The sequence below is a fragment of the Protomyces lactucae-debilis genome (assembly GCF_002105105.1).
Source record: "Protomyces lactucae-debilis strain 12-1054 chromosome Unknown BCR37scaffold_18, whole genome shotgun sequence".
NCBI classification, from domain to species: domain Eukaryota; kingdom Fungi; phylum Ascomycota; class Taphrinomycetes; order Taphrinales; family Protomycetaceae; genus Protomyces; species Protomyces lactucae-debilis.
In genome coordinates this window covers 139,486-158,826 of record NW_024468010.1, presented here as the reverse complement: position 1 = coordinate 158,826, position 19,341 = coordinate 139,486, and the positions used below count along the sequence as shown (strand labels likewise).

Here is a 19,341-nt window from a genome sequence, read left to right as displayed (position 1 = left end):
GGTCAGCATGGATGCCTTGCATCGTGAGTCTTACTCGTGACTAAGACGACCGAACACGCATACTGAAACACTGCGATTGTGGAAGATCAACTTCGGCATTGCGATCTGAGTGCTATGGCTCAGAGAGAGATACTTAATCTAATCTGAGGTTGAGGTAATGTGACTTGAAATCTGCCTGACGTAAGCTGGAGGCGCACTGCTCTGCGCAGTCCAATCAGCGGACCGTCAACCATCGGCAGACATCCTTGCTCAATCACCACTCAGCTCTTGGGTCTTCGACGCACAACCTTTCACAAGCCTTTGGTGCAAAGAATCGTCTTGATAGAACGCGAACGAATATGTCCTTAGGTCGGTTGGTCCCCGTATGCTGTACCTCCAATATTCCGGCCGAGGTCAAAGATCTCTGATAGATATTGCGGTAGCTGACTATCTAGACTCTTGATCGATTCATTACGCTCAACCAAGATTACCATGATGTGATGCTGACGTACTTCGTCTTCATTGATGACCTCAGCAAAACGTACACCACGGAAGCAGAGATTGGGTCGAATAAACCTAGCGTGGATTGCTCGCCTTTTGACAATCAATCTCCTCAAGCGTGCTTTGAGCTACTGATGCGCTTGAAACGAGACACTGATTCTGACATCGATTGCACTACTTTTGTCATCCTGGATGATCGATCAGTTGAAGATGAAACGGTCTTGCTAGTTGTTGGGCCTGAGACGGATCAAGAAGAGACTCTTTTTGTTCGTGCATCATTTGAGATTGCTAATTATCGAACGTCTGGGTACCAGATCGCAGAGGCGGATATAACTGCAGATCAGCACGCGGCGAACAATTCTGTTGATGGAGTGCTTCGCCGCGAGAATTGTCCGTCTTTGTGAAAGTCTCAAATTAATCTATAAGGTTCATCAGCAGTTTGATGATATATAGAAACAGATTATGTGCAAATGATCTTTGCCCAGTTGTCTTTGTAACGAGGTTGACAGGAGAGAAGATGTCAGCGTTTACTATGACAGCGCCGGATACATTGCCATAACAAAGCTCTCACACAAGCAGCCTATCCGATCGATGCAAACGAGCAACCTTGGCCAGCAGGTGATGATGGAGTAGCTTCTGACTTCGCTGACTGCGCTTTCAACATCAACGATGTCTGCATCCTTGGTCATCGTTCCAAGCTGTGTTTTGTTCAAGCAGCATACGCGGCCTGGCTTCCCGTGCAGATAACAATTTCTGAGAATTGGTAGATTGTTGATTCAGCCTGCACGGAGCCTCAAAGTAAGAGTCACATCACAACATATAGGACTGCAAGGTGCATGCATATCCGCAATTGCGACTCAGATTTGTGCGGTGCCTCAATGAAAGCCCATGCAGCTGTCGCGTGCCATTTGCCAAGGACATGGACCGCTCGATTGTCAGACAACGAGCAACACCAGTACATTTCCTAACATCACACGTGTGATTTTGGATATCATAGCCTCGCTCATTGTGGGCACCCCTGAATCAATTCTCCATCCAAAAAATTGTGTTCTTTCCGAGGGCGAATCCAGGCCCGGCAAATCAAGTTTCATCCCTCACAACGCTGTGCAGCTCGTCTTACACTTGAAGATTCCGCTTGAGGTGAAAATAGAGGCTATCCTGATTAGGAACACTTGCCTGAGAAGTTGAACACGGGCCAGCAATGACCCACTCCATTCTATTAGCTCGTAAATATCGCTTGCATGCATATACATGCATCGTGTTGCAACACAAATCTCCATCACGGAACACTTTGCATCCGTCCAGCAAAAATGCTACACGCGTGTCTCCAAGCTACTGCACCTGTCTTCCGGATTCATCTCCATCCGAAGCAGACAACCCCTGAAAGACTTACTATATAAAGGCGCTCTAGCCCAAAATCCCTCATTCCTCAACAATCTCTGAAACCAAGGTACAGCGAAAGCCATTAATCCGTGTGAGATTATCGAATGATCACTTGCTGACAAGCATTTAGAAGCAATGCGAACCGCGACACTATGGACAATCGGCCTGGTGCTTCAAGGTATAAACATGGCCTCTTTGGTTTCTGGCATTCCTGCATCAAAGGGCATGGTCAACACCAAAGAGTGAGTGACTCTCTGTCTCAAATATCAACATATCCTGACTGATTTTTTAGTGGATCTACAAAATCGGGGGGGGGGGGGGGGGGGGGGGGGGGTCCGATTGCAGCGTGATCCTCCGTCTCTGCGCTTGCCACTATGAGGGCACCCCGCATGCAATACCAGGGTGTGGTGACGAATGGCATAGGCAGTGCTGTTCCTAGCCTCCACTCTCTACGTAGATCCAAGAGCACTGCGTTGTCAACCAATTCTAGGCTTCGTTGCTCGTCGTACCGCGGACATATTCAGCCTTTGCTTCACCATAGACTTGACCCATCTCTTCTTTTAACTTCATCTGACGTCAGTCTGCTTGTAGCCGCAAAAAAAATGGAACTCTGACAAGGGCTTGTACGAAGGCAGTAAACGTTTGCGTGCCGATGGATACGTAGCTTCAGCTGTGACAAAGACCTCAAGTCCACACTCAAGACTACTTGACTGTTGACAAGAAGCAAGAAGCTAGCCACTTGAGTTCAAGGAAAGTGCACATTCTGTATCTGCCACCGCCATTGAAGTGGTTGGTTGCTGTGATGACGCTTCTCCACATCAGACTCAACCAAGAAACCGACCAAAGTCGCAAAACAACACATCAAACGGCCTCAGGCTATCGGCAGCAGCAGCAAGAGCAAGCGAGCAAGCACCTTCAATGCTATGAGCGCCATTGAGTGCACCGATATTGATCACATCGACAAGGGCAATCTCGTTGTCTCGCTCCTCATCTCAGCCGGCATCATCCTCTCCTACCTTCCGCAACACCTGCGTATTCGCCGCCTGCGCACATCAGAGGGACTCTCACCCTTCTTCCTACTTCTTGGTGTCACGTCCTGTACCAATTCTCTCATCAATATCGCCGTCCTACAATGGAATGTGCTTCGTTGCTGCAGCGTCCTTTCATCCGGCGTCTGTTTCGCGAATTCACTTGGTGTCGTCCAGCTCTTACTGCAATGGATCATGTTCACGACGACAGTAGTCTTGTTTTTGATTTACTTTCCACGACCGCGATACTTCCCACAACAAGCGACTGTGCCAACAAGTGCAGCGAGTAGCAATACATCGAGCTCGCAAGCACGTCAAGGAACACCGGTCCCTGTTGCGCGGCATGTACCCCGCCATACATCGCTTGCTTGGAATATATCACTGGGTGTGTCCTTGGTGGCATTGGCGCACTTCATCACCTTTACTGCCATCTCACTCTCCTTTCTACGGAAATCAGCGACGAGAGAACGTGCCATTGTCTGGGCGAATTGGTTGGGTGGTACGGCGATGGTACTATCAGCCTGTCAGTATCTACCACAGATCCTCACTACGCTGAAACGGAAATCAGCAGGTAGTTTGTCCACGACGACCCTTGCAGTACAAGCACCGGGGAGTTTCTTGTTTGCCTGGAGTATTGCTCAACGACCCGGCGTTCGGTGGTCCAGCTGGGTTTTGTTTCTGGTCACGGGTGCGTTACAGTGTGCTTTGCTTTCCATCTGTCTCTATTACCGCAGCAAGAGCAAGTTCAAATGGGGTGAGCGCCGGCAAATTGAGCGGGAACGTCGACAACGTGAGCTCGATGAAGAAGAAGACTCGCGGACAAGATTACTCAATGAGCAAACGATGGACGAGGAGCCAGAAGATGTTGTTGAGCGGTCTGGGTATATCAGCCCTTAAGGCAGCTCTTCATGCATGTATATGTTCTCGGCTTTGTATTCTATGGCACAAGCTCACTCAAATCAGGTCTTCTTCTGACTCTGACAAGTCATCCAGCAACACAGCTTCAAGTCTGCTGAGACCCTGCTCTGGTGCTTTCTTTGCTGGACTTGGCAACTGCGCCCACGAAGGCACAAACACGCCGTCCGTGGAGAAGAAGGCATTCTTCTTCTCCGCACATCTTTCTGCTTGCTGCACACGCTTTTCAAGGCTTTTGTCTGTACGCTGTCGTTTCGGCTGCTGTACGACCTGTGTGCTCGATTTGGCCGCCTCAGGGACATCCGAACTCGAGAGCTCAATCACGTCTCTATCCACTCGAGACATCACTTTCTGTGCCTCAGACTCGATAGGGGTGTGTGAGATATCGAGTGACCTTTTCTTTGTAGCAAAGACGCTTGGGTCAAAGGTGCGTTTGCGTCGTCGACCAGGAGCTTGTGCTTTTACAAGTGACGTGGAATCTTCACATGCACGTTTGTACTGAGCTTCAGCATCAGCAATGTAGAGCTGCTTCTTTTGCGGTGCTGCGGCTTTGGCAGTCGTTCGAGTGTGCTCTTCCAATCGCGATGAGGAGGTTGTACGAGGAGTAGGCTTACTGGGTCCATCATCACCCATGGCTTCAAGCAGATCTGCGTCAGACAGCCACGTCTCCTCATTCAAAAACTCATCTCCAACCGGCAGCAGCGATGGCAGCTGTAGTCTCGGAGCAGTGAACGCAGGTCTATTGGCACGCCTTCCAAAAGGTCTGTGCAGGACTGGCGAAGAGGTTGGTTGATCTAGCAAACGCTTTGGATTACGCGAGAATGGCAAGATAGGCTCACTCGTTATTGCGGGTGGACTTGATACGCGACTGACGTGCCCTTGATCTGGTGCGTATGATGGATGCTGGGAGGATGAGAACCAGTGACTTTGCTGATTATAGTCTAGAGGTGGACACTCTGAGTCGTCTGCCTTCTCGTATGCCATACTCTTGTTCACCTTGTCGTCAACATAGCTGCCTCGTTGATTGTCGTATCCTCCAAGGTCTTGTAGCGGCGAGCGCCCCTGGGAAGCATGATCGTCTGTAGGATGGTGTCTGAAGCGCGACAAGTCCAGTCCCTTGCCTGCCGTGTTGTATTCATCAGGGACACACGATCTGACTTTACGATAGTCATACGTCTGCTGCTGCGCCTGCTTCGCTGGCTGGACTTTCGAGAGTCCTACTTCATCCTGTGAGTACGTTAGAGATGGCAATGCACGAGTGTCTGTGGGTGGTACCTGTAGGCTGTTGAAGCGAGCGTTCAGGGAGCGCTTAGCGCCACGGAAGGGCATTGAGCAGGATGAAGATGTAAGGTGAGCTTCAAGTGTGAGGCCACAGCAAGTTGTTCACTTGACGGACGGTATGGATGAGCAGGAGAAAGAGTCTTGGGATCTGCTCCATCACTATCTTTCACGGGATATTCTAAAGCTTGCGAGATGCAGACTAGCAAAGCAGGAGCCATGACTGGCAGTGGAAATCAGCAGGCAAAGCATGGCAGTGGCAGGATCTCTGCGTATGTAGGCTGCAGTATGAATGCAGTTGCGAGTGATTGAAGTTGTTTCGCTGGGCGCAGGACACTCACCAGAAGCTTCAGTAACCACCTGAGAGCAACGACGATTGAACATGAGCAAGAAGCGTGCTGCAGACCAGTGCGTGCGGCATCAGAGCCGTCGCATGTGATACCCGGACTCTTAATCATACGAACGCGGGTGTGCCGATGACGTCCCTTGCGAGTCGCAGTGTATGGTCGACAGGAAGCACAAAGCGATGTTGTAGGAGGAAACAAATGCAGCTGGTAAGGAATATAGCGCATGAGTTCGCTGCAAGTAGGCGATGGAGCGCACAGCCGAGTCGCAGCAAGCAATGGAACGCATAGTCAAGGTTCAGCACACTGTCAAGTCGCAGCAGGTGAGCAATGAAGCGCAGAGCAATGCAACAAAGTAACGCAGTACAGAATCAAATCGCAGCAGAGGATTCAGGTGCGATGGCCATGCTTCACAGCAAACAAAGCACACAAAAAGGTCGCTGTGTTCTCTTTGGGTCAACCCACCCTGGAAGCTTCAGATGGGCGGCATGGGTATCTCATCGAATCACAAAACTACAACTTGGCTCGGAAACGCTACGCGCCGCAGTACCGGGATAATCCACTGGTCACAACGTAACCCGGAACGAACTAACTGTAAATGTGTGTCTCAAGTTATAGCTAAGGCATCGAAAAGTTGACTATCGACTATTGTGGGGATAGACGCACTCGCTCTGAGTTGAACGGGTCTGATAGAGCAATCTTTGCGTTTGGTATCCTGACCGGTTTAGAGATCACCAGCAGGCACTGGATCCTGAAGACCCTTCGATGTTGATTTTGAACTGAAGCTCCTTCGTATGATCATTCGCCTCCAACTGCTTCTTCAAGTTTGCGACGGCATCCTTTTGACCATCTTGTGTAGACAGACAAGAACTCTGCGTATACGTTATATCAACGTTGCACGCGCACTGCGTGTCATCCGATTTTTTATCGTCGTAACTTGGATCAAAGAAAAATTCCTCTTGAGGCTTGTTGTCAAGTTTTAGTTTATGAAACTACGGTGTTTTCGGCTACTACCAATGGCAGTCTACCACGACTCCCTACGCAACCTGCAGCAGAGAGCCGCGGGCACAAACAACGTCAGAGTAAGACCCCTCGCTCAATGGGCCTACCTCTAAGCACTTAAGCTTTCAGTGTAGGCGCGACGTATCGCGCGTTGATCCTCTTGCATACTCCTGTGGCGACCTTGATGGCGAGTCCCGTCTGCTTCGTAAACGGCTGCAAGATGGCATGAAGTATGTCTGTCCCTTGCAGCTCGGGCCAGGCTTGTGAGATCATAGCCTGCTCATCGGCATGATCCGGGCAATCCAGTAAGGCGTGCGCCAGGTCCTCTTTTACTTCGGGTTGGGCGGCAAGAAGGACAGAAGCGAGCTTCGCGAGGGATATTCAGTGTGTCTCTGGCTCTGGACTGCAGCTTTTGGCCTCGGTTGATCATCAAGGAGTCGTCTCCGCATCGCAGTCGGGCAATGAATTGCGCGTTTCTGCCATCTGCCATCGTGTATGGCTTCCTCTGCTTGAAGCTTTCGGAGTCGATGTCTGGCAAGTGTGCGTAGCAAGCTTTTTCTTTGATAGTCTTCTGCCAAGTTGCGTGTTCCTGCATCTACAGCCAGTCGGAGAATTTCACTGGGCAATCTTCCTGATCTTGCGAGAGTCCAGCTTGGTCTGTCAGGGCTTTGACCTGTGCATACCAAGTCTTCTTTCTGGGGAACTTCTCAGCATTGGTCTTCGCCTGGCGCAGAGCTAGGCCCACAATTCTCTCGTCCGCAATGCCCTCCAAGTAGCGTATGTACTTCACCGCGATCTCTCTCATCCTGGCTGCCACTGGGAGCAGCGTCAGGTCGACAGTGCCGATGGCCGACGGCGCTCCTTTGGATAGACCAAGCGCTCTTTTGCAGAATTTGGTTTGCATCGATATCAAGCACTTGCTGTGGGCCAGCGGCGCATCAAACGTAATCTGGGCGCAGAATGCCACATAGCAGTCGACGTAGCTCTTGTACAGCAGTCTCTTGAAGTTGATCGACAGGTGACCGATCACTGGGGTCAGGCTGTGAATTCTGTTGGCCGCCCTTGCTGCGTTGATCGCCATATTGGCAAGATGCTGTTTGCTGGACCACGGGCCATGTGCTTGACTGTCAACTTCAAAGCCGAGATATTTGTACCTGTCACACTTCGAGATATGAGTTACCCCGCCTTCTGCATTGCATAAGGCCAGTGCAAGGCTTATATCCAAGCTCGACTGACGTTGCAACTGCTTGGCACGGAGCAAAGCAGTCTCCTTCAGGCGGTGTCTTGAATTTGAACCTCAGCACCGTGTTGTGAACGCATTGAACAGTGTCTGCTGGCTGGCTGGGGTGTGCCTGCAGCTGTAGAAGCTGCGTGGCAAAAAGCACGATTGTTGTCCAGTGGTGCATGCGTTCGCTCAAGAGGATGCTTTGGATTTGGGTTCTGTCTGCAAGGATTGGCAGTGCGGAAGCTCCTTTTATAATACTTGGAAGAATCATGGCTGTGCTGTGTGCTTGCTTAGATCTCAGGGGCATCGTAAGATTACATGTGGCAATTACCTTCATTCAGAAGAAGTAGCGCAGGTCTCATAGGAGTGTGTTGCAAGATATATGGCAAGCGACGAATCGCTGACTGCCACCTCACGATTAGTATGACAGGTCCCAACTTACTGACGACAGGTCTCAACTTTCTGATGACAGGTCTCAACTTGATGCGAACTCCTGGGTGCGAGCCAGCTAGGCTGAGCTAGCCTCTATTTTTGTCTTTTTGCAATGAGTATTGCCGAGAACGAAGCATATTGCTAACAAATGGCACTATGTGCGTGATGCTGATCAAAAGCGGTGCTTTGAGCTGAGCTATGTTATCACTACAGATATGATGGCAGACATCACGGCCAAAGCACTGTCTCGCGACAAGGTGATCAAGTTCCGGAATGCGTTAGACATATGGAACCCAAATGCATGGTGAGGTGAAGGAAGGACAAGTCACTGCTCAGCAAGGCGGAGTCTTAGACATATCAGGGGATGCTAGAGCTGTGACTGCGGACACGTGTGGTCAGGGGCTACTCCTGTATAAGAACACGCTGACGTGTTCATAGGAGAAGCAAGTTGCCAACCTAAAAGAGATTGCACGCTTCCTTGCATCGTCGACTTCTCGTCCCAAGTCTGCATGTGCAATCATCATGCTTGGAATTCTCCCATTTGTCCACAACCGCTTGCTGTAAGAGCAGAAAGTCTGGCTCAGGCTGCCCGCTCAGAATGATGCTCTGCGAAAGATTCTTCTTCCACGACTGCCAAGAGGGTGGCAAAGCTGCCAAAAGGATTGCACGCTTCCTTGCATTGTCGACTTCTCGTCCCAAAATGGCAAGATCAGCAAATGCTGCTTTTGGCAGCTTTGCCACCCTCTTGGCAGTCGTGGAAGAGGAACCTTTCTCAGAGCATCATTCTGAGCGGGCAGCCTGAGCCAGACTTTCTGCTCTTACAGCAAGCCGTTGTGGACAACTGGGAGAACTCCAAGCATGATGATGCCGCTGGTGTTGTGGCTAGCAGTCCAATGGCTATGGTGGCTGATGGTGCCGTGCCGAGGTGCTGGAAGTGCGGCAAATCTGAGCACAGAAGGTCTCAGTGAAAGAGAAAGACCGGGAGTAGCAAGAGCAAGAAGGTGCTCCAGTTAGCGGCCACACCTGCTGCTGGCAGCGATAGTGAATACTTCTACTCTTGCTCTGGTCTGCCTCGGGTGGTGCACGCGCGAATACTGAATATGCACACAGAACAGCAAAGTTTGGCTTGTTGATTCAGGTGCAACGCACCATGTGACGCCAGACCGCAGCAGAGTTCAGGATGTCATGCAAGGCCGTGATTCGGGGTTCATCGCAGTTGGAAATGATGATCGATTGGCTTGCAAGGGAGTGGGACGTGCTAACATCTCGGTCGATGGAGGTATCATGACGTTGACGGGTTGTCTTTACGTGCCAGGCTTATCACACAGTGTGTTGTCTGTCAGCAGGCTGGCAGAGGACGGTTTCCAGGTGTCAATCGAGCTCCAACGATGCTCAGTAGTGCTGAGAGCAATCTTTCGGGCTGCCAAGCAGTCACAGCTCAAGCTTCGTGTATTTTATGAACCGTTTTCGAGTTTCTCGCCTGATTGTATGTACAGTCTGCATATGATTCAGGCAATCACTTTCATCAGGTGGTGCTGGACGGACGGCGTCCTGTAGATTTTAGTTTGGATATCGATTGTTGATGCGTGAGATCGGACAGCCTGCTCTAACTTGTGATTTGGCTTCCTTTGTAGGCAAAGTGGGTAGATGTCTAGATAGATCTAGATGATGCCAAAATATGTCTATGCAAGAGCCGTCTCAATACGCAACTTCAGCTCATCTGCCATGTCAGCCCCTTCCAGGGCCTCCTTGACCACGGCAAGATGAGCAGCCTTGTTCTCAGAGTGACCAAGCTCCTTCTCCTTTCGCAGAGCTTCAAGCACAGCCTCCCAATTACCCATAGACGCATACACGCCTGCCAAAAGTCCCTGTGGTTCGGGATCCGCCGGTGCAGCGAGCACCCACGGCTTGATGTACGCCAATGCATCTTCTAAAGGTGTTGTACTCCCTGCAAGCTTATCACCCACTGGATCTTGATCAATCTTGCGTGCATTGACATCATCCTTCTTTTCTGGCTCTTTTGTAGCATCCTTAGAAACGCGTGCTCTGACTTTTTGGAAACGTTTCTTCTCCTTCTTCTTATCGGCATCGGTTGCATCTGCAGCGTCAAGTGGACCCAGCTTGAGTTCAGGGTGTTGGTGGAGCTGTAACAGAGCACTGACTGCACCTCTGCAAGCACGTTTATACTGACGCGAAGCAAAAACACCTTCACTCCACTGCAATGCTTCGACATAGGCGTCCAACGTCGCCTTGCGGAAGCAATATGTGTGGAAGTCGTAGAGATCATCAAACCAAGTCTGCATCACCTTGCGAACGCTATCAAAGCGTTTGAGCGCTAAGCCCATGTATTTCTGCCGTAGGTAAGAGAGTCCGTCTTCCACTAGGAATTGCAGCGATTGCATTTCCTGTAAGTCACCGATGGCACCGCCACCTAGTGTCGTGTTGGCGAAGAGACTGATGGCGTTGATGGCTTCTGCATTTTGATCGGCACGTAGGTAGTATTTAGTGCATTTGGTGTTGATGAAGCGATCTTGTAGATCAAGCTCCCTTGCCTGGTTCATCTGCTCAGCGGCTTCTTGAACCTTGCCCATATGTTTCAAGATACGTGCTTTGGTGAGATGCAATTCGACGAGCGTAGGTGTGTGGATGACGGCCTCATTGATGAGCTCCATGGCACGATCCAAATTTCGCCGGTAATCATAGGACTGGGCCAAAAAGTAGAGACTCCACAAGACTGACGTGGGCGCTGCATCATGATCATGACCATGGCCATTCGTTGCTTCAACAGGCTTTGTCTTCCATTCTTCAACAAGCCGCTCAACGATTTGTTCCATGGCATCTGCTTTGGCCTTGTCCTTGTAGAGCGCCTTGACATCAACGAATGTAGAGGGAATACCCTTCTGAAGCAGATTGCGCAGATACTCTTCCGCAGAGGATCGGAATGCATCACCTTCAAGCCAATCCAGCGGTAAACGTCTCGCTGCGGTAGATTTGGGATACCGCGATTGCAGCTCGATATAGTGCTTGTGCAACTTGTCTGTATCCTGTATTCTACCCTCTGCATCTCGTAATTGTAGCGCTTTCTCAAGCAGACCATAGTATTGATGTCTATCCGGGTTGCGATCCATGAGTGCTTCATACGTTGTTGCGGCTTCTCCATATTGCTCCAATACTAGTTGATAACGGCCGATTCGCTCTTGAATCTCCAGCTTGTCGAGAATTTGAGAGTCCACTGCCCGAATGTGCGCCAGAGCGCTTGACGTGTCTCCTGACGCTGCAAGGATGGTGTTCTTGAATAGCGTTGTCATACTGTGTTCTGCATTGCGTACCGGTTTAATGGGTAGGTACTGCTCCTCATAGTCATCCAGCACCTTCTCTGCAGCCTTGTAATCCTTGTTCAGGAACAACGCCACAGCATACGCCGTCCAATTACCTCGTTGCTCGGGATTCCGCTTCATCAATTCATTGCGAGACTCACATAATGCAGGGTACAAGCGTAATTGAGACTGAATCACTGCCAAATCCCGTTGAATAACCAAGTTGAAGGGGTCGAGTGAAAGTGCACGAGCATAACATTTGAGTGCCTCTTCCCAATCCTTCTCTGCTCTGTATAGCATGCCGTAGACATGCCAGCATAGATGTGATTTGAGATCACATCGCAGGCCCTTCCGTACACACTCCCAACCTTCGTCCCGCTTATCCATGTTACTCAACAACAAGCCCTTCATGGCTAGTGTCTCTCCGTTCCCAGGAAACTTCTTGAGAACGGAGTCAGCGAGCTTGACACCTTTACTGTACTGCTTGGTCTCATAGGCATGTAGGACTTGCTTGAAGATGAGGGCTGTCGGCCGATCTAGGGCCCTCGCTTCCGACTCGGCTGCTTTGGGAGGCATGATTTGCTATGCAATCCCAAAGACGTTGTCTGTCTTCTGCACAGCGACTGACTGACTGGCCGTATACCCTTGCAGGCCGACTGGAGAGAGTGCTAATTCACTATTGAAGCTCAAGGCTTTCTACGTCGAGTCGCGCGCTAAAAGAAGGCGTGAGACAAATGAACTGCACAACGCGACACTTTCGAATTGTCGACTGCAGATGCGTCAGGATGAGTGAAGCAGGCTAGCATGTTGCTTGCATCTCTTGAGCTTGCCAAAGTAGGAGAAACATAGGCTGAGGCATGCTTGGATCAGAGCCGAAGGAAGAGAATGGAAGAATAGATTGCGGCGATAGAGATACCATCAAAAACAGCGTCTGCTTTGTTGTGTAGTTGCCCTTGTAGCGTTCCTGTGCACCTTCATGCTCGTCGACAGCTGTCAAAGATACCTACGTATGCCTGATGCGCATCGTCTCTGTAGAGGCCGAGAGTATTGCCATCCCATCTGATCTCTATGTCTCCGCGACGACAGGACGTGTGCAGATAGTTGATCGACCGATACTTGCCTGTGCTTTCAGTGACTCTAAGCCTGAAGTAGAGATCAGCAGAGATGGACTTCCTTTCCAATCTCTCGTCGATGGACTCGACGCGGCCGACGCTCTTTGAACTCATCGCACAAGACCAGCTGCGCGACCTCCTCCAACCCGCCATTCGCTATGTCCTCGTATACTACGCCGAACGATATCCGCGCTATCTTCTACGGATCGCAAACTCATCAGATGAACTCTATGCTGTTCTCATGGCGCTAGTTGAGAACCACTTCATTACTCATTTCGGCGGAACGTTTACAGAGAATTTCTATGGCTTGAAGCGGGAGAGAGCGCCGCGTGTTCAGCGGTTGGGCAGAGTCGCAACAGGCGCGCCTGGCGTCTTGTCAAAGATTGTGTCGTTGCGGACACGAGATAGGATCTGGGCTATCACATTGCTTGTGGGAATCCCCTACATCAAGGCCAAGCTGGATGAGCAGTATGAGCTCTATGGAGCCCAAGATCAAGTAGCTCATGGTCAGCCACGGCGCAGACTTGATGAGCTGCCACTCAATGCGACACGCAAGCAACGGATACGCTTCGCCATCAAACAAGCCTTCAAAAAGGCGTATCCGGGCATCAATGCTGTCTACCACATTTCAACCCTCTACTTCAGCCTTGCATACATGTTTGGCTCTTCAGAGTACCATACGCTCTCTCATGCCTTCCTGAGGCAGCGTGTCAGACGACTCGACGGCCAAAATTACAGACGTATTGAAGAAGCCGCTGACGCACCCATCGCTCTACCACCCAACTCATCCCTATCGCCTCTCGCATTCAGCAGAATCCTGATTCCTCGCTTATTCAATACATTGAAGCATCTACTACCACTCGGCATCTTCTTCCTCAAATTCCTCGAATGGTGGAGCGAGTCTGACTTTGCCGCACAATTGGCTCGCAAGACAAGCTCCAATGTAGACCTCCCTGCGCCACCACCTGCATCGATGGCGTCAGAAGAGAACATGGCGTCTGGCACAAAACAATGCCGTATTTGTGGCAAGACGATCGTCAACCCGACAGCTCTGCAAACGGGATATGTGGTTTGCTATGTCTGTGGCTACAAATGGGTCGAGCGGCATGGAACTTGTCCTGTGTCAGGTGTCAGGTTGTTGAATGGCATCAATGGTTTACGAAGGCTAATGATATAGCTACACTATAGCGTGTCTCGCTCTCATATCAAATCAGGCTTGCTCACGTGTCAGTCATTGAGGAAAGGCAAGGATCGTTACCACATGTACCGTTCAGTAGATGTTGGCTCGTCTCATGATTTAAAGGAAAAGGAGACTTGAGAATTATAAAAGACTACGATCGGGCGAACAGTATTTTTTTGTCGGTTTTGTGCTTGACTGAATTGATGCAAAGATTGATGTGGCTCAAATGCTGACGAATGGAGGTGCGTCACCGTGGTCCTCGAGATCCCATGTGCATTTGTTCATCGGTTGGCCGAGCTTGGATGGTTGTTGTGTGTCTGTGTATAGCTTTGCATCTTTGGGGCAGGCACAGTGGCTACTGTCACCTTTGTGGTTCTGGCAGGTCAGAGGCGATTGGTGGACCTTGACCTCGAAACCAGTTTCTTCGCCGCGGACCGTGGTCTTGTTGAACTTTAACCCGTTCAGAAAATCCAAGAAATTCTGTTCATCGCACCTGGAGCCGTCGGCAGCATTACCCTTCACCTGTACCCTCATGAAGACCAAGGCAGACAGGCAGTCGCATTTGGCAACACCGGAGTTGTCAGTGAAGTCAACCATGCGCTTAAATGCGCAAACTCCTTCATACGCCTTTACGCAGGGTGATTCTGACTTGTAGTACAATGCAAGATTCGCATCCAATGTTGCCCAGTATGCTAAATGGGGTTCGCAAAGTTCTTTGCAACTGCTTCCTGTCTCCTTGACAGGGGTGTATCGCTGACCAGCGAAGAACGACGCACACCGTTCTTTTGTCGCCTGACACGGATCAGACAGTGCCAAGAGACTGAGTAAAATGGGAGTGAGGTTCAGCATTCTCTCTTGTTCACAGAAAATCGCTCGTTGTTTCAACCTTGGCTAATCCTGATGGCCGAAGAGCCGGTCTTTATAGTCTCAGGCAGCCCTGAATCAGTAAAATCTCGCACCCGAAAATGCTTTACCCCTTATGTGGTTAGTTTTTGAGCACTTGGTCCAATAGAAGCGCCATATCAGTCCATGCGGACCCGGCCGTTCCGAATCATTGGCCAGTCTGAACGCTCATCCTCGTGATAACGTCTCATCTTGGAGCTAACATGTGGTGTAGCAACCCAAACAAGCGCTTAGACTGCGCTCGCTCTCGCAAATACGCGATGTCACAAAGTTCTCCTTGGCTAGTAGCAAGTTGTGACAAAGCTTATTTGTTCCGGTCGGTTGGCTCGTATCTGATGTCGATACAGTACTCCTAGACATCTGGAGAGCGTAAAATAAGATTGCACGACTGCTGATCGTAAAGTCATCTGACACGATGGCGCGAGATGTCCTTATTTCGCGGCTCTGCCACCGATAACATGGGCAGTCGCCGTGAAAGAGATGACTCCAGCTGAGGAAGCCTTGTGCAGAGGGAGCAGACTGACTCGTTGAGAAGGGATCGATCCCCTTGAAAGTAAGAAGGTCGACTTGTCTGTTGAGGTCGGGAAGCAGCTCTGGTGTGGCTCGCACAGTCTCGCGTGGTCCCCTGAGACGACTGTTTGACAATTTGGGGTGAGATGTGAGGTCATATTGGTAGACACAAGTCCGAGCACCTCTAAAAGCGCCCTCCATTGTTTGCGACGATGTGATGGGACCTCGGCTATAGCTTGATGGGTACCCGGCAGTACTTGGACCTCGGTTTCTTGGCTACCGCCAACAGAAGTTGCCAGTGAGAGTTTGTACTTGAGAGGAGTCTGAGTGTCACGTAGCTACTCAGCCGAAGGACAGTATGCAGATGTCTGATTAGCCGCAGGCACTACGGAGCCAAGGGCAGTCTCGAGGTCTGGCTCAACTTCAACCGGGGTAGAAGTAGCCATAGAGCACAGCAGTGACATGAGTCAGCATTCATTCAGACAGGGCAGCTGATTTTCGTCACTGTCAAGCATGATCAAGTAGGCTTGCAGTTGAGCAGCGTCGTGGACTCGTGGCTACAGTAGCTTGCAATTCCCTAACCTCAGCGGCCCGTCCTTCCTGTGGGGTGTTCGAGCCACCACCCAACGGGCGGATAGTGAAGGATTCGGAAGGAGATGGTGCTTGGCTTTGCTACAAGATGGGCCAGGCGCTGTAAGGCTGTGAGCTTTCAATTCCAATATATCATCCTACTACTACTGCTATAGCTTGTCTCAAATTTTCTGTCATCTCCATCCCACGACTTTGGACATCTTGCGGGATGCCCCAGATTCAGATTCGGACCATCATGGCCATACAAAGACCACGAGCGCGTCGTTATGAAGAGACAAACAGTGCAATTCGCTGTAGCTCTTCATTCTACCGCTACATATTCTCGTCAGATTCTTGTGTGCAAGCCAACAGAAGACTAGTAGCCTGCTTGACACCGTTGCACCGCAATACAATGGAGGTGATCTCGACAAGGATGCAAGCCACTTTGACGATAGAGGGTGCGCGTAAACTTGCTGCTGCTGCCATTGACTGTGCTCGCGAAATCTTATCGAAGGAGGAAGATACAAGGCTTGACCTCAATATTGCAATCTGTGATGCTGGTGGCAATTTGCTGCTCTTCGAACGCCATGGTCAAGCGAAGATTACAGGCATTCAGCTGGTCATGAACAAGGCCTTCACTGCAGCTGGACATCAGGCAAATACCTCATTGTGGTCCAGTGTGGACGCGCAAGTACTGAAGAACCTTGAAGCTGCCAATGGGAATCGTTTCTGTTCCATAGGAGGTGGTGTACCGATCCGGGGTCTAGGTGGAGTTTTGCTGGGAGGCATTGGCATCGGTGGTGGGTCTGCTCAACAGGACGAAGCCATTGCAATAGCTGCAGTCTTTGAGCTACTTGAACGAGACTGATGTAGGTATGATGTTGAGCTATTATTTGCAATGTTGACAGAGATGACTGCTTTCGTGCCGGATTTATACTACATTCGGTTGAGAAGCAGATTGGTCCTCCTGCTATATAAGTTCCATGATGCAAAGACGCTTGCCCAGCATATGTCACTCGATTGCCTCCTGCATACTGGTCCAACCAGCCCATCTGAAATACTGCGGCCATCGATCCCGCGCCTCTCGGGGCCAAGTCCGAGGGCGAGGGTGCAGCGAGGCGAGGACGGGCCCAACCTCAGCCAAAGCAGCCGACCGGAAAAAGGGATTGGCAGTGTTTGCTGCCATCTACACGGGCCGGATACTGGCCTTGCTGCTGACTGGTGCAGAAGCTTTTCGAGCTGTCATCGGGGATGAACTCTTTGATACGCACACGATCGCGATGCAAGGGCCCTCCGCTCTACCAAACACTTTGAACTTTGTATATATCAAGCTGATCTCCTGCTTCGCCATATTTGGCAAGTCTAGTCTCAGGAACATGGACACAGAAAAGAATACCGCAGTGGCCGTCACACACAGCCAGGCCGAGCCCGTCTTGCATGACCAATCCAAAATTCTGCCGAAGAATAAGCTCATTGTGTTACTATGCGCAATGTCATTTAGCTCGGTCCTTTGCTTCATCGACCAAGCTGGCGTGGGTCTCCTCTTCCCTGCTATCGGTGCAGACCTCAATGCAGGGGCCACCATCTCGTGGGCCGCCACGTCCGCCATCATCGGTTCGGTCGCCTTTCAAGTCCTCTACGGTAGACTGAGCGATATCTTTGGCCGCAAGGTTGTCTACATCTCAGTTGTCCTTATGCTTGCACTCTCTGATCTCGCCTGTGGCTTTGCACAAAATGGACCAATGCTCTACTTCTTTCGAGGTGTGTCAGGTATCGCTGGTGGCGGTATCCAAGCATTGACAATGATGATCATCTCCGACAGGTATGCCTTTACCTGCCTGACCTCTGCTAACATCAGTGTCACACTCAAAGAGCGAGGCCTTTACCAAGGCATCATTGGAGCTGCCATTGGTGCCGGCAACCTTATTGGTCCTTTCTTGGCCGCAGCAGTCGTCACGCATGCCACCTGGCGGGCCTTTTTCTGGGCTATTGCACCTTCAGCGACATGCTGTGCTGCCATCGCCTACTCTATCCTCCCAAACAACATGCCATCTGGCAATATGCGCGCCAAGTTCGGCATGATTGATTACGGTGGCTTACTGACAAGTTCCTCTGGTATCATCCTGCTATTGATTCCGATCTCGGGAGGCGGTGCCTATTTTGAATGGAAGTCACCTATGGTCATCTCCATGCTGACTCTCGGCTCTCTATGCTTCGTCACTTTCTTCATCGTCGAATGGCGCGTCGCCAAGCTGCCTATGATGCCGCTCTCCCTGTTCAGACGCGTACCAGTGGCAGTCTTGTTGATCCAGAACATCCTCTTTGGCGCAACCTATTACTCCCAAATGTACTTTCTGCCAGTCTTCTTCCAGAATGCTCTTCAGCTGTCTCCACTCGTCTCGGCCTGTCTCATGTTGCCCATCCCAGGCTGCCAAATGATCTCCTCAATCCTATCTGGGCAGTACATCTCGCGTCGAGAGCGCTATGGTGAAGTCATCTGGGTTGGTTTCTTCCTCTGGACACTCGGTCAAGGCTTGACCTGTCTCTTCTCTCGTCAGTTTCCCATCTGGGCCATTGCACTGGTCCTGTGCATCACTGGATTTGGTATTGGTATGGTCTTTCAACCAACGCTCGTTGCTCTACAAGCACAGTGTCTCAAGTCTCAGCGTGCCGTCGTCATCTCTAATCGCAGCTTCATGCGAGCATTTGGTGGCGCTATTGGTCTTGCCATCACCGCAGCAGTCTCGCAACGTGTCATCAAGAAAGGTCTCCCTGCTGAGCTGGGTCACTTGACTGCATCTGCATACGAACTGCCAAATCTGATTAACCTGAACCCGGCACAGATTGAGCAAATCTTGAAGACCTATGAACGGGCCAGCAAGACGGTCTTCTACATGTACGTTCCGCTCTTGGGTCTCTGCTTGCTTGGCTGTCTGTTGGTGCGAGATAAAGGCTTGGAGTACAAAGAGCAATCATCAGTACACGCACCGCGGCCAGAGGTGTAAGTCTTGCTGATATCATGGTCCGGTAAAGTCTGTTCGACTTCCATTTGTGAGACACGATCTTCTTGGAAGGAAGTTCCTACAAAAGTTTCCCGTCGTCATCATATGCATCAACATTCTCTTCTGCGATTGGCGACTGAAGAAAACCGCACATTCGCAATGGCAGCCCGGTGTTGTCGCACTCACATTCGTGCTGGTCATGTTGGATCTCGCATGGAACACTTTCTAGCCTCTTGGTCGGCACTGACAGTCCACGTTGAGCGAAACGCGTTACAATGTCAGGCCAAGCGCAGCTCACCGTCTTCCCGTCTTCATCTTTCACTTCGCCTTTATGAAATCGCATGATGACAAAGCGTTGTGGACATCTGCACGATCGAATAGTCCAATATTTCGCATCGGAATACAAAGCCACGGTACAGACGCCTCCCACCGCTGCTTGACAAGAGTCTGGCCTCTGCATGTAGACGTCAAAAGGCCAGGTGATGTTGACGAGAGAATACGCTGCCCTTTGGCTTCCCTCACAAAGGCTGCCACGAGAACACGCCAAGACATCTTGTTGGTCTTCCACAGCGACATACCTTTCCATGTTGACGCTCAGCTCCCAGCAATCAGACTGTTGTGCATTGACCCTTGCACCGATACCGAAGCCAAAGGCTGTAG

At 50.6% G+C, this 19,341-nt stretch overlaps 9 protein-coding genes across 9 annotated transcripts; 4 read left to right on the top strand and 5 right to left on the bottom strand.

Annotated features, from left to right (window-relative positions):
* Positions 1 to 2,834: 2,834 nt before the first annotated feature.
* BCR37DRAFT_332824 (uncharacterized protein) lies at positions 2,835 to 3,635 on the top strand (the record flags this gene model as incomplete). The annotated part of the gene is made up of 1 exon (XM_040867078.1): positions 2,835 to 3,635. A coding segment is annotated over one exon (801 nt), but the record flags the coding sequence as incomplete, so codon positions are not given.
* A 210-nt stretch (positions 3,636 to 3,845) lies between these two features.
* BCR37DRAFT_405481 (uncharacterized protein) lies at positions 3,846 to 5,240 on the bottom strand (the record flags this gene model as incomplete). Its single annotated transcript, XM_040872087.1, has 1 exon — positions 3,846 to 5,240. The coding sequence occupies exon 1, from the start codon at positions 5,133 to 5,135 to the stop codon at positions 3,846 to 3,848; it is 1,290 nt and encodes a 429-aa protein (XP_040723289.1). The 5' UTR covers positions 5,136 to 5,240.
* Positions 5,241 to 6,861: 1,621 nt separating this feature from the next.
* BCR37DRAFT_115375 (uncharacterized protein) lies at positions 6,862 to 7,742 on the bottom strand. The gene has a single exon (XM_040865951.1). It carries the CDS (start codon positions 7,509 to 7,511, stop codon positions 7,026 to 7,028), a length of 486 nt encoding a protein of 161 aa, XP_040723288.1. The 5' UTR covers positions 7,512 to 7,742; the 3' UTR covers positions 6,862 to 7,025.
* A 1,964-nt stretch (positions 7,743 to 9,706) lies between these two features.
* Positions 9,707 to 12,274, bottom strand: BCR37DRAFT_115188 (NatA N-acetyltransferase complex subunit). The gene has a single exon (XM_040865950.1). The coding sequence runs from the start codon at positions 11,978 to 11,980 to the stop codon at positions 9,770 to 9,772; it is 2,211 nt and encodes a 736-aa protein (XP_040723287.1). The 5' UTR covers positions 11,981 to 12,274; the 3' UTR covers positions 9,707 to 9,769.
* Positions 12,275 to 12,595: 321 nt separating this feature from the next.
* Positions 12,596 to 13,693, top strand: BCR37DRAFT_350599 (Pex12 amino terminal region-domain-containing protein; the record flags this gene model as incomplete). Its single annotated transcript, XM_040868019.1, has 1 exon — positions 12,596 to 13,693. The coding sequence occupies one exon, from the start codon at positions 12,596 to 12,598 to the stop codon at positions 13,691 to 13,693; it is 1,098 nt and encodes a 365-aa protein (XP_040723286.1).
* A 112-nt stretch (positions 13,694 to 13,805) lies between these two features.
* On the bottom strand, positions 13,806 to 14,671 carry BCR37DRAFT_115186 (uncharacterized protein). Its single transcript, XM_040865949.1, has one exon. The coding sequence runs from the start codon at positions 14,543 to 14,545 to the stop codon at positions 13,919 to 13,921; it is 627 nt and encodes a 208-aa protein (XP_040723285.1). The 5' UTR covers positions 14,546 to 14,671; the 3' UTR covers positions 13,806 to 13,918.
* On the bottom strand, positions 14,672 to 15,665 carry BCR37DRAFT_115185 (uncharacterized protein). The gene has a single exon (XM_040865948.1). The coding sequence runs from the start codon at positions 15,308 to 15,310 to the stop codon at positions 14,798 to 14,800; it is 513 nt and encodes a 170-aa protein (XP_040723284.1). The 5' UTR covers positions 15,311 to 15,665; the 3' UTR covers positions 14,672 to 14,797.
* A 254-nt stretch (positions 15,666 to 15,919) lies between these two features.
* BCR37DRAFT_382433 (uncharacterized protein) lies at positions 15,920 to 16,639 on the top strand. The gene has a single exon (XM_040869874.1). The coding sequence runs from the start codon at positions 15,936 to 15,938 to the stop codon at positions 16,545 to 16,547; it is 612 nt and encodes a 203-aa protein (XP_040723283.1). The 5' UTR covers positions 15,920 to 15,935; the 3' UTR covers positions 16,548 to 16,639.
* Positions 16,640 to 17,055: 416 nt separating this feature from the next.
* BCR37DRAFT_350582 (major facilitator superfamily domain-containing protein) lies at positions 17,056 to 18,684 on the top strand (the record flags this gene model as incomplete). Its single annotated transcript, XM_040868017.1, has 2 exons — positions 17,056 to 17,501; positions 17,538 to 18,684. The coding sequence occupies 2 exons, from the start codon at positions 17,056 to 17,058 to the stop codon at positions 18,682 to 18,684; spliced, it is 1,593 nt and encodes a 530-aa protein (XP_040723282.1).
* Positions 18,685 to 19,341: the final 657 nt, after the last annotated feature.